The sequence below is a fragment of the Suncus etruscus genome, chromosome 2, assembly GCF_024139225.1.
Source record: "Suncus etruscus isolate mSunEtr1 chromosome 2, mSunEtr1.pri.cur, whole genome shotgun sequence".
In the NCBI taxonomy this organism is placed as follows: Eukaryota; Metazoa; Chordata; class Mammalia; order Eulipotyphla; family Soricidae; genus Suncus; species Suncus etruscus.
Genome location: NC_064849.1, coordinates 5,242,089 through 5,255,518, shown reverse-complemented (window position 1 = coordinate 5,255,518; position 13,430 = coordinate 5,242,089). Strand labels below are relative to the sequence as shown.

The following is a 13,430-nucleotide window of genomic DNA, read 5'->3' as shown; positions in this document are numbered from 1 at the left end:
GAAGCTGGACTCTGAAAAAAAAATCCATGGGGTCCCTTAGGCTTACTGCTCTTGGTGCATTCTCATTGGTGTCTGCCCATTGGCCTGGCTTGATTTCTCTTCCCAGATGTGGTGTTCTAGCCCCAGGAGTTTTGTACCCCTCACCCCACAGCTTTTACCATTTTCTCAGACCACAACAGGTAGGGCACTTGCATGTGACTGACCCCTCGATCCCCAGCACTCCATTGGGTCCCCAAGCCCACCAGGAGTGATCCCAGATCACAGAACCAGGAGTAAGCCCTGAGGACCACTGACTATTATCCCCCCCAAAAAAAAGAAAATTCTCCCCCCCAAAACTTCCAAAACCCCCCCCCTTTTTTTTTTTTTTTTGGTTTTTGGGTCACACCCGGCGATGCTCAGGGGTTCCTCCTGGCTATCTGCTCAGAAATAGCTCCTGGCAGGCACGGGGGACCATATGGGACACCGGGATTCGAACCAACCACCTTTGGTCCTGGATCGGCTGCTTGCAAGGCAAACGCCGCTGTGCTATCTCTCCGGGCCCTCAAAACCCCTTTTTGCTTTTCCTGGAGAGTCCCTACAACACTAAGCCAAAGTAGTTGCTTTAAATTTTTTCTCTCTGGGGCTGGAGCAATAGAACAGCGGATAGAACATTTGCCTTGCACGTGTCCAATCTAGGTTTGATGACTGGCACCTCATATGTTCCCAGAGCCCCACCACGAGTGAAACCTGAGCACAGAGCCAGGAGTAAGCCTTGAGCACCACTATAGTGGCCCCAAAACAACAACATTTCTTTGCCTAGTCTTTGTTGTTTCAGGTCTTGGCTTGTAGCGTTGGTGGTGTTGGACTGCATAGTGGTGGTGGCGGACTCAGAATGGGGAAGAAGTAGGATTGCCTCATCTTTGCCAGGCTGAAGCTTTAGTTGAAGTGGTTGCTTTTGAACTTGTCTTGATTTAGCCCCTCTAGTCCTCTTGGTCTCCTCTGTTACCTCATGCCCTGGGATTTCTGATGTGTGTCCACAGGTCTCCCAAGTTCAGCCACAACCTCAGGAGCTGTGTGTGGCTTCCTCTTTGCCTCGGTTAAACCTCAATGCCAGCCTCTTTGCTCCTGCCTACTCCCTGGCCATCCCCCCTTCCTTTCCTTTTTATTTTTTTTATAACTTTATTTATTTAAAGAAAATGCATCACATAGTTGATCATAATAAATTTGGTTCCATATAAGTGAAGGCAAAGTTATTTTTTAAGCTACCTTCCTGCCTTCCTTCCTGCTTTTCTTTTTCTTTCTTTTTGTTTTTGGGTCACACCTGGAGGTGCTCAAGGGTTACTCTGGCTCTGCACTCAGAAATCGCTCCTGGCAGGCTTGGGGGACTGACCATATGGGGTGCCAGGAATGGAACCACCATCCATCCTGGATTGACTGTGTGCAAAGCAAATGCCCTACTGCTGTGCTATCTCTCGGACCCCTTTCCTGCTTTTCTTCTTGCCTTCCTTTCTGCCTTTCTGCCTACCTAACTACCTGCCTGACTTCCTGATTTCCTTTCTGACTTCCTCCCTCCATCATTCCCTTCCCTCACTCCCTCTCTCCTTCTTACCTTCCCTCCTTCCTTTCTTCCTTCTTGCCTTCCTTCCCTTTCTTCCTTCTTGCCTTCCTTCCCTTCTTCCTTCCTTCTTTCCTTTTTTCCTTTCACTGTTTGGCCTTTATACTTTAGACTGCACCTTCAGAATCTGGCATGAACCAAAGGAGTCTTGAAAAATAAGAATTCTTTTTTTTTTTTTTTTTTTTTGGCGGGGGCCACACCCGTTTGATGCTCAGGGGTTACTCCTGGCTAAGCGCTCAGAAATCGCCCCTGGCTTGGGGGCACCATATGGGACGCCGGGGGATCGAACTGTGGTCCTTCCTTGGCTAGCGCTTGCAAGGCAGATACCTTACCTCTAGCGACACCTCACCGGCCCTGAAAAATAAGAATTCTAAAGATAACTAAAAAATTATTTTTAAAAAAAAAGAATAGAGGGGACCGGAGAGATAGCATGGAGGTAAGGCTTTTGCCTTTCATGCAGAAGGTCATCAGTTCGAATACCGGCATCCCATATGGTTCCTCGAGCCTGCCAGGAGCAATTTCTGAGCATGAAGCCTGGAGTAATCCCTGAGCGCTGCCGGGTGTGACCCCCAAACAAACAAACAAACAAACAAACAAACAAACAAAAAGAATAGAGGGGCTGGAGAGATAGCACAGCGGTAAGGTGTTTGCTTTTCATGCAGAAGGTCATTGGTTCGAATCCCGGCATTCCATATGGCCCCCCGAGCGTGCCAGGAGCGATTTCTGAGCGTGGAGCCAGGAGTAACCCCTGAGTGCTGCCGGGTGTGACCCCCCAAAAAAAAATAGAAGGGAAAAAAGTAAAAAGGAAGAGAAAAACGTTTTTTTTCCCCTGCCCACCCTCACGCCTGAAGAAAGTTATTTTTAAAAAAGAAAAGCCAGAGTGATAGCATAGCAGTTAGGGCATTTGCCTTGCATGCAACAGGTCTAATCCCCAGCATCTCATATGGTCCCCTGAACCTCCCAGGAGTAATTTTTGAGTGCAGAGCCAGGAGTAAGTCCTGAGAACTCCTGGGTGTGGCCCAACAAGCTATCCATTCTATTAAATTGATGTGTTTCTGTAGCGATTAATAATTATAAATGAATAAATAAATTTGCACAAAAGTTTAAAGCACTTTTATTGATAACTGAAGCTTTTTTGAGGCATATATTCAGTTGCCAGACTCTCTTCCCTCTTGCTATGAACATCATGGGACAAGCCTGTGATGCTCAGTGCAAGGGCCTAGCCAGTTTCCTACATGTGCTCAGTCTTTTGGGCCCTTTTCCTGGACCCTTAGCCACTCTGTTCAAACCAGATACACCTTGTTTGACCCAAGGCAATGTACCTGCCTGCCTTAGGCAGCACACTGGTTAGTCTTGGTTAGTCCCTGATTGATGAGAGAGCTGCAAGCAGGACAGCAATCATGGCAACACAGAAAAGAAACACCCAGAGGGCTGGGGTTGGGGTGGGGGAGACCACATGTCTAGGGCTAGCTCTGACTTTGGCTGTGTAGTCTTGGTCTAGGCACCTCTATGGGGAAAGTTCCTTTCAGTCTCTCCATTTTGGCTGAGGCCTCCGTAGCAGTGTTGGTGTTCCCAGAAGTGCTCAACTTTGCTCAGGACTCTATTGTTCCAGGGATCACACCCAGGGAGGGCCCCAGCATGCCAGGCCTGTGCTCCAGCCCTTTATGCTATTTTTGTGGCCCCTTGTCTCTTTAAGTCAAACAAAATTCCCAGAAGAGTAGTTAGTTCCAGTCACCAGAACCATAGAACATTCTTTTGCATTTGCTTTTTGGGTCATACCCTTAGCAGTGCTAAGGGTCCTTCCTTGAGGTGCTCAAAGAACCATTTAATTCCAGGACTGAGCCTAGGACTCCAGCATGTAAAGCCTGTTTTCTAGTCCTTGAGTTATTTCCCTGGCCCTCAGGGGAAGAAGACTGCATAAGAAAATTTATAAGCATCTATTCACAAAGTTGAATATCAGGAAAAGCCCTCCCCACCCTCCTCTCATGCATAAATGGGCTTCCATAAAGCAGAAAGAAAAGACACATGCCCATTGATGGATGAATGGATGAACAGACATGGCATATGTGTAATGAAATGTAATTAATTCATCTATAAGAGGAATTCTGGAATAACCTACTACTTACACTGATCTTGGAAACATTGTGCAAAGTGAGATAAGCCTGGCCCTAAAATCAGACTCTGCAATGCCTGATTGCTTTTTTTGTGCAATACTTGAAATACATAAGTTCATAGACACAGAGTAAATGAGCTGAGGCCAGAGGATCAGTGCAGGAATTCAGAGAGCACTTTCAGGATGTTCTGGAGACAGTGCTGAGGGGACCACCTGCATGCGGGGAAGGAGCTTAGGACAGCCATTGCATGGCAAGTGTCTTTCCCTACCTACTGCTATATAGCTCCCAGCCCCCTAATAACCTTTTATGTATGTATTCCCCATACAAAACAGAGTAATTTGGGGCTGAAGTGATAGCACAGTGGGTAGGGCTTTTGCCTTCCACATGGCTGACCTGGGTTAGATTCCTGGCATCCCTTATGTTCCCCTGAGCCCCCCCCCAGCCCCAATAAAAGAGTATTTGCAGGACTGGTTTTGTTCCAACACTGTTTGTTCCAACACTGCACCTGTCCCCACAAGCCCAGCCAGAGTGGCCTAACTCTCCTCTCCATGCCCAAATAAATGGCATTATTTCAAACTTTTTTGCTGTTTGCTGCTGGAGCCAACTAGCATTGCTATTGTGGTGAGTTACTTTGTTTGGGGTGTTAGGATGCTGTCACACAGAAGGGGGCCCAGAATGACCTAATGTCCTGAACCCATCTTCTGCACTGTTGCAGGAAGGTTCTACACAACTTAGGGAGGAGGGTAGCTGACAGGTGGGGGCTGGGAGGGGCCTCCAGCCTCATCAGGGGAACTCCAGCACTGGTCTCTCTGCCCTGTTCAAGACACCAGGGTTAGTGTAACCCTGTGTCCTACTGCGTGCCTGTTTAATCTTGGCGTCTCCCCTTAACTGTTACCCACAGCGACCCAGTGACCACAGAGACCAGCATGATTCCATTGGATTCGTTTATTGGTTTCTTGGGGGAGATTCCTTTATGGGCGGGTGGTTAGGGAGGGATCCGGGGAGGAGATGGGGCAGGGTCCGGTGCTCCTGGCCTCCTGCTGCGTTTTTAGCGGTACTTCTCGGTCAGCACGTTGGACACGAGGGTCAGGAACTTGTCCAAGGCGGCGTGGGTTTCGGCCGAGAAGTCGGCGGGGAAGTGCGCGGCCAGAGTGACCAGCAGACAGTGAGACAGGAGCTGCGGGAGGGCAGAGGAGGCTCAGCAGAGATGGGCCGGGAGGGAGGGAGAGAGGAAGGGTGCGCCCCTGTGCGCATCCACCGCACCCCAGCAGCCCTGGCCCGCTTACCTTGAAGTTGACGGGGTCCACGCGCAGCACGTAGGCGTGCAGCTCGCTCAGCTTGGCCAGGGCGCCGGAGACGTTGTCCAGGCTCTTGACCGCTTCGCCCAAGGCGGCCACCACCTTGGAGCCGTGTGCGCGCAGCTGGGCCGAGCCGGCGCTCAGGTCGAAGTGCGGGAAGTAGGTCTTGGTCTGCGGGTAGCTGGCGAAGAGCCTGTGGAACGGGACGGGGCACGGTTGAGCGGGCCTGGGGTTGTAGAGCTGAGCCCGAGTCCATGCTCTTCTTTCCGCCCTAGGGCCCTGCCCTTTAGGGGGTGGCCTCCTCCCTCCCTCTGCAGGGACCCTAGTCAGGAAAATCCTTTACAGGCAAATGGTTTCATGCTGACACTTAGAGCAGATCAGTCTTGTTCCTCATCAAGAAGCCTGTTCTTGGCTGCCCTAGGAAGCTCTAGGCCTCGCTGCTCTGTCCTCCCTCCTTCACTCACTGGTGTACTCCCTGGCTCACCCATACAGTCACTCACTCACTCACTCACTCACTCACTCACTCACTCACTCACTCACTCACTCACCTACTTGCTGTGACCCTCACAGTCCTCCAAACCCCTTCCCCTGCCCTCCACCCTGCCTGTCCCACCCCATCCCATCCTCCAGACACCCGCCCTTGTGCCTCACCTCTCCAGGGTCTCAGTGCCAAGGACATCTGCCTGTGTGGCAACCTTGCTCCACAAGGACAGGACGAGGGTCCTCTCGGCCTTGGTCAGAGACATGGTGGCAGCTGAGCTGAGCTGAGCAGAAAGGGGAGTGTGCAGGATGGCTTTGGTGGAGCTCAGTCCCCAGGGTCCTCCTTATATACAGGACTTGGGGTTGAGCTTCTGGTCAGTAGAGGGTGGGGTCTCTTATCAGCCCCAGTGGACAGGGCAGTCAGGGCTTGAGAGAATGCTGGGCTGAGGGGCTATCACGCTGTCATCTCTGCTGGCTTAGAGGGGTGTTGGCTCCAGCCTGACCATAGTCCAAGAGAGATAGGGCCAGACTGGGGGGCTGGCTGGGTGCAGTCCAGCTGTATGCTAGTCTTGTCCATTTTGGACCCCTCAGTGAGCAGAGGCAAAGAACAGGCCCATCACATCCCTCCTGGGTGAAATGTGCTTGGGCTGCTTGTCCCCATGATGGTCCTCCAGCTTGTTAGCCATGTCTGATCCTCTTTCTGACCCTTGATTCCTTGCTTTCTGCAGAGGACACAACACTTCCCCTCTGTGTACTGAAGAATAATTTACTTATTGTTTCCAGCTTTTGGGCCAGGTCCATATAAATAATTCAACTGTCTGTTACTCTTAGAGATTGTGGTCTAACCATTCACCAGATTACTCTCAAACCTTCGTGGTACTGGTAAAGTCCTTAACTTTATTTGCACACATAGCAAAATGGACTTCTTTGAGAATGCTGACCCTTTGGATGCACTGTTCTAACCCCACTGCAATACGCAGAATGCTTTTATCCATTTGCTAGGTGCAGTCCCATCCAGCCCATCCCTGAACTCTGAAGGTTGCTATGCTGACTTCATTCTCTACAAAAGAGGCATGCAGTAGAATCACACCACACACCTCATCTCTAGTGAATACTTTTTTCCCCTCAATGCAGCACTTTGGAGAGTCTCCTTGTGGGACCCTCATGCCACAAGGTAGGCCCCAGTGCACTCTGTAACCGGCCCACTCAACATTTCTTGGGCTTTTGAAGTCATGGTGCTTCTCATGCACATTTTGTAAGAGCCTGATGAGATGCCATGTGCTGAATCCTGCACTTTCCAGGTGTGTGAGCGAGTCATGCTACATCCACACATCTAGCTGAGTTCATATTCTATTGTGGAACAGATTTGGTTCTGAGACAACAGAGCTCTTTTCTGAGCAAGAACTAATAGCCCTTCCTTTCAGGGTAAACATTTCTTCCACTCAGCTGTCTCCTAGGCTCATAAGTTTAAATTTTGATAAAATTCAGTTTACCAACTTTTTTTTTTTGTATATCTTTATTTATTTTCTTTTTGTTTTTTGCTTTTTGTTTTTTTGTTTCTTTTTTGGTCATACCCGGCAGCGCTCAGGGGTTACTCCTGGCTCTATGCTCAAAAATCGCTCCTTGCAGGCTTGGGGGACCCTATGGGATGCTGGGTTTTGAACCACCATCCTTCTGCATGCAAGGCAAATGCCTTGCCTCTATGCTATCTCTCCGGCCCCTGTATACCTTTATTTAAACAGCTTGATTACAAATATGATTGTATTTGGGTTTCAGCCATGCAAACAACACCCCCCTTCACCAGTACAAAATTCCCATCACCAATGTCCCAGATCTCCCTCCTTCCCACCCCAACCTCACCTGTACTCTAGGCAGGCTTCTACTTCCCTCGTTCATTCACATTGTTATGATAGTTCTCAATGTAGTTATTTCTCTAACAACACTCATCACTCTTTGTGGTGAGCTTCATGTAGTGAGCTGGACCTTCCAGCCCTACTCTCGTTTGTCTCTGAGAATTACTGCAAAAATGTCTTTTCTTTTTCTTTTTTTTTCGGCCACACCCGTTTGATGCTCAGGGGTTACTCCTGGCTAAGCGCTCAGAAATTGCCCTGGCTTGGGGGGGGGACCATATGAGACGCAGGGTATTGAACCGAGATCCTTCCTTAACTGACGCTTGCAAGGCGCCTTACCTCTAGCGCCACCTCACCAGCCCCATTTTATTTTTCTTAAAACCCGTAGATGAGTGAGACTAGTCTACATTTTTCTCTCTCCCTCTGACTTATTTCACTCAGCATAATAGATACCAATTTCTTATGATTCATGCTTTTAGCTACAGGATTTGTGTAAATGTGAGATTTATCTCTAGTCTCCTGGTTTTGGTTATTTTTTGGATTGTTAGAGGGCCACACCTGGCAATGCTCAGAGGTTATTTCTGGCTCTGCAGTTAGCACTGTTGGTGCTGCTGATTATGGCATTCAAAAAAAAAAAAAAAAAAAAGAAAGAAAGAAAAGTACATGCTGGTATACGGACTGAGAGAAAATATTTGTAAATCATGTATCTAATAAGGGACTGATCCAGACATGCTTGAAATGTCTCATATCTCAGTGATATAGGGACAAATAACCAATTAAAAACTGGTCAGGGGCCAGAGCAATAATAGTACAGAGGGAGATTGTTTTTCTTGCAAGATGCTGACACAGGTTTGAGTGCTGGCACCCCATAAGTTCTCTTGGGCATTGCCAGGAGATATCCCTGAGCACAGAACCAGAAGTAAACGAGCACCACTGTGTGTGGCCCAAAAAACAAAAACAAAAAGAGTCTGATACATTCTAGGAATGTAGTTTTAGTAGTAGAGCACTTCCCTTATATGTGTGAGACCCTGGGCTTTATCCTTGGAACTGCAAAATAAACTTAAAAAGACTGTAGACATGGGGTCAGAGAAATAAGTAAGGTGCTTACTTGGCATGTAGCTTACTTATGTTTGATGCCAAGCATTCCATAATGTGCCCTGAGTTCTGCCAATGTGAACTCTGGGCGTAGACCCAAAAATAAGCCCTGAACACCACTGGGTGCCATCCCCAAACCAATAAATAAATAAATTAATGTTTAAAAAATACTTTAGGGCCAGAGTGGTGGCGCAAGAGGTAAGGAGTCTGCCTTGCCTGCGTTAGACTAGGATGGACCACAGTTTGATCCCCCGGCGTCCCATATGGTCCCCCAAGCCAGGAGCGATTTCTGAACACATGGCCAGGAGTAACCCCTGAGCATCACTGGGTGTGGTCTAAAAACAATAACAACAAAAAATACTTTAGACAAATGGCATTAGACACAGTGAAAAGGTGATAACCATTATTGCTTATAAGTAAACAAAAATTTTTTTGTTTCTTTTGGGCCACACCTCAGAAATTGCTCCTGGCTAGGGGGACCATATGGGACGCTGAGGGTAAAACCAGGTCTGTCCTGGATCTGCCGCTTGCAAGGCAAACACCCTACCTCTGTGCCATTGCTCCGGCCCCTACTTATGAGTGAAATTTAAATTAAGCAGGAAAGGGTTTCTTTGCAACACTGTCTAGGATGCTCTTCAGCACTGTGTCCCCCAGCATGGTCTGGAAAACTACACATACAGTATGTCCCACATACTTGCAATACCATTCAACCTGGAGAAGTCATACCCAGGCCAGAACACATACTAGGGTTGTGTAATTACTCTCTGAATGTTAATAAGATAATCGCCTAATAGTACATTTTTTTTACTATGTGTCTCTACCATAGAGCCTTGCAGGACTGCGTTAAAAAGAAAACAATGTGTCAATGAGGATGTGGAGAAATTAGGATTTTTGTTACCGTTGATGGCAATGTGAGGTTGTGTGGCTGGCTACTTAGAAAAATGGTCTGTATAGTTTTAGTTTGTCAGCTGTGCTATTGCTCCAGCCTCAGGGTCAAGATTGAAACTTTTTCTTCCTTCCTTCCTTCCTTCCTTCCTTCCTTCCTTCCTTCCTTCCTTCCTTCCTTCCTTCCTTCCTTCCTTCCTTCCTTCCTTCCTTCCTTCCTTCCTTCCTTCCTTCCTTCCTCCCTCCCTCCCTCCCCCCCCCTCCCTCCCTCCCTCCCTCCCTCCCTCCCTCCCTCCCTCCCTCCCTCCCTCCCTCTTTCTTTCTTTCTTTCTTTCTTTCTTTCTTTCTTTCTTTCTTTCTTTCTTTCTTTCTTTCTTTCTTTCTTTCTTTCTTTCTTTCTTTCTTTCTTTCTTTCTTTCTTTCTTTCTTTCTTTCTCTTTCTTTTTTTGGTTTTTGGGCCACACCCGGTAACGCTCAGGGGTTACTCCTGGCTATGTGCTCAGAAGTTGCTCCTGGCTCGGGGAACCATATGGGACACCTGGGGATCGAACCGCGGTCCGTCCAAGGCTAGCGCAGGCAAGGCAGGCACCTTACCTTTAGCGCCACCGCCCGGCCCCTCTTTCTTTCTTTCTTCCTTCCTTCCTTCCTTCCTTCCTTCCTTCCTTCCTTCCTTCCTTCCTTCCTTCCTTCCTTCCTTCCTTCCTTCCTTCCTTCTTTCTTTCTTTCTTTCTTTCTTTTTTTTTTTTTTTTGGTTTTTGGGCCACACCCGGCGGTGCTCAGGGGTTACTCCTGGCTGTCTGCTCAGAAATAGCTCCTGGCAGGCACGGGGGACCATATGGGACACCGGGATTCGAACCAACCACCTTTGGTCCTGGATCGGCTGTTTGCAAGGCAAACGCCGCTGTGCTATCTCTCCGGGCCCTCTTTCTTTCTTTCTTTCTTTCTTTCTTTCTTTCTTTCTTTCTTTCTTTCTTTCTTTCTTTCTTTCTTTCTTTCTTTCTTTCTTTCTTTCTTTCTTTCTTTCTTTCTTTCTTTCTCTTTCTTCTTTCTTTTCTTTTTTTTTCTTCTCTTTTTTTTTTTTTTTTGAGGGGGAAGGCTCACCCAGCAGTCTCAGGGTTTACTCCTGGCTCTGGATCACTCTTGGTAAGCTCTGGGGACCATATGAAGTGCTGGAGATCAAACCTGGGTTAACTACATGTAAGGCAAGTCCTACCCACTGAACTATCACTCTGGACTTAGTCTTTTTGACTGAAGCTCTTTTGTATAATAAATATCTGAACTCTTAGAAAAATCAAAATGAGGGGCCAGAGAGATAGCATAGCAGTGGGGGTGTTTGCCTTGCACATGGCCGATCCAGGACAGATGGTGGTTCAAATCCTGGCATCCCATATGGTTCCCCGTGCCTGTCAGGAGTAATTTCTGAGCACAGAGCCAGGAGTAACCCCTGAGCGCCGCTGGGTGTGACCCCCCAAATTCCCCCAACACAAAATGGTTAGCCTTGCCATTGCAAAATTAACTTTAAAAATAGTGAGATAACCCAAACACAATCATGTATGTAATCAAGGTGTTTAAATAAAAAAATATATATATAAAAAATAGTGAGATAAAAATAGAGTCACATACAGAGGTGAAGAGAGCATCCGGGTGCCTTTCCATGAGCTGGTAATTCATGTACTTAGAACCTCAGGGGGCCCTGAGGCCTGCTGCCTGGCCTCTGCTACCCTTTATCCAGAGTTCAGGTCCTGGCTACAGCACCCCTTCTCCTCCCTTGTGCCACAGGTGTGGCCCTATTGCTGTCTCTGAGCAGCAACAACTTTTTTTTTTGGGGGGGGTTTGGTTTTTCTATGCTAAGAAATCGCTCCTGGCAGGCCCGGGGGACTATAGGGGATGCTAGGATTTGAACTGCTGTGCTTCTGCATGCAAGGCAAATGCCCTAACTTAATGCTATATCTCTGGCTCCAGCAGCAGCAACTTCTATTTTATTGTCACTGTACATTTTGTTTTTGTTTTTGGGTCACACCCAGCAGTGCTCAGGGGTTACTCCTGGCTCTATGCTCAGAAATTGCTCCTGGCAGGCCCGGGGGACCATGTGGGATGCCGGGATTCGAACCACCGACCTTCTGCATGGAAGGCAAATGCCTTACCTCGATGCTATCTCTCCGGCCCCGTCACTGTACATTTTAAGATCAGGAGTCAGTTTGGGGGAGTCATGATGTTTCCATGGAGGGCAAGCAACCTTAAGAGAAATTCTTAGTGAGTTCTGGCTTTTGTATCGGTGATTCTCAGCACTCAGTGTCCCCACTGTGGCATGAGCTGCTGGCCTTTGATGCATTCTTGGACCTGGAGCTAACCTCAGAGAGCCCTAGTCACAGAACCAGAGGCCAGAGGTCAATTGCCCCTTCCCTGGTAGACCAGGTATCCTCACAGGCTCTCCTTTGTTGTCTGGACTCCTAGGTAGGGCTAGGTCCTCTCTAGGGGGAAATAAATCTCTCAAAGGAACTCAGGATGGGACAGTGAAAAGTCAGTGTTATTGTAGTTAATTCTGTGAGTGACTGATTTTGTTGGGTGGGACATTGCAGCTGAGCAGGTGGGGTACCCAGGAGGGTCTTGTGTCACTCCCAGCTTTAGAACAGATGATTGTGGGTCCTATCACTAGGGCCAGACCAAGTGGCAGGACTGATAAAGCCCAGCTGTCCAACTGGTTTGGTGTCCCTGCCTTGAAAGACCCAGGGTGGGAGGAAAGACCCTGAATTTAATTTCTAAAAATCTATTTGCTTTTAGCAAAGCAGTTTATCAAGCAGTTATTTATATTTTCAATGTGGAATCAGAGGTGTGGGGGTGTTTGCAGGGCAGAAGGTGTGTCTTGCAGTGAGGCACTTCATTGTGCAGGAGTCAGTGTTGGGGTCGAATTGGGACTGGCTTAGAGGCCTTAGGCTCTATCCTGTCACTGGGGAGCTGGGACTAGCCTATCTCAGCCTCACAGACAGTGGCAGCCATCTGCACTACTTAGGGCTGACTCCCCTCACTATTCTCTCTCTACTTCAAAGTTCACCCTGTACAGATAGCTGTACAATTCAATAGTTCCTAGTATATTCATAGAATTGCCCAACTATCCCCAAGTTAGACTATTTTCATGACCCCCCAAAAAATCTTGCACTCAGTAACACCATCACTGTCTATGAATTCACCTCTATTATTAGGCATTTATGTAAATGAAAGAGCTAGAACCTGAGTTGGCCACTTGCAAGGCAAGTGCTCTACCCATTGTACTGTTACTCTGGCTCATCACATCTTTTTTTTTTTTTTTTGGTTTTTGAGCCACACCCGGCTTTGCTCAGGGGTTACTCCTGGCTGTCTGCTCAAAATAGCTCCTGGCAGGCCCTGGGGACCATATGGGACACCGGGATTCGAACCAACCACCTTTGGTCCTGGATCGGCTGCTTGCAAGGCAAACACTGCTGTGCTATCTCTCTGGGCCCTCATCACATCTTTTTTAACAGTATGTTTTCTTTTTCTTTCTTTTTGTTTTTCTTTAGTTTTTGGGTCATACTCAGTTATGCTTATGTCTTTTCTGGTTCTGTGCTCAGGGATCACTCCTGGTGGTGATCTGGCTCCATTTAGGATGCCAGGAATCAAACCTGGGTTGGTGCATGCAAAGCAAGTCTCCTACCCACTATACTATCTCTCCAGCCCAACAATTACTATTTTCTGTGTGTGTGTGTGTGTGTGTGTGTGTGTGTGTGTGTGCACATCCAGAAGTGCTTAGGGTTTATTTCTGTCTCTGTGCTCAGGAATCACTCTTGGTGATTGGGGGGACCTATGGGATGTCAGGGATGAAACCTGGATTGGCTCTGTGCCAGGTACTACCAGCTGTACTATGTTTCTAGAGTGTATTTGAGTGTGTATAGGTATTTGTGTACATGAATGTGTTGTGTATGTGGTGCTGGGGATTGAATCCAGGCCCTCATATACTTGAAAATGCTCTATGCTGCATTCTTTTTTTTATCTTTATTTAAACACCGTGATTACAAATATGATTGTAGTTGTATTACAGTCATGTAAAGAACACCTCCCTTCACCAGTGCAAGATTCCTACCACCAATTTCCCAGATCT

At 47.7% G+C, this 13,430-nt stretch overlaps 1 protein-coding gene across 1 annotated transcript; it reads right to left on the bottom strand.

Moving 5' to 3' along the window:
- Positions 1 to 4,755: 4,755 nt before the first annotated feature.
- Positions 4,756 to 6,165, bottom strand: HBZ (hemoglobin subunit zeta). Its single transcript, XM_049768007.1, has 3 exons — positions 5,658 to 6,165; positions 4,995 to 5,199; positions 4,756 to 4,885 (listed from the first exon to the last, which is right to left on the bottom strand). Exons 1-3 carry the CDS (start codon positions 5,750 to 5,752, stop codon positions 4,757 to 4,759), a joined length of 429 nt encoding a protein of 142 aa, XP_049623964.1. The 5' UTR covers positions 5,753 to 6,165; the 3' UTR covers position 4,756.
- Positions 6,166 to 13,430: the final 7,265 nt, after the last annotated feature.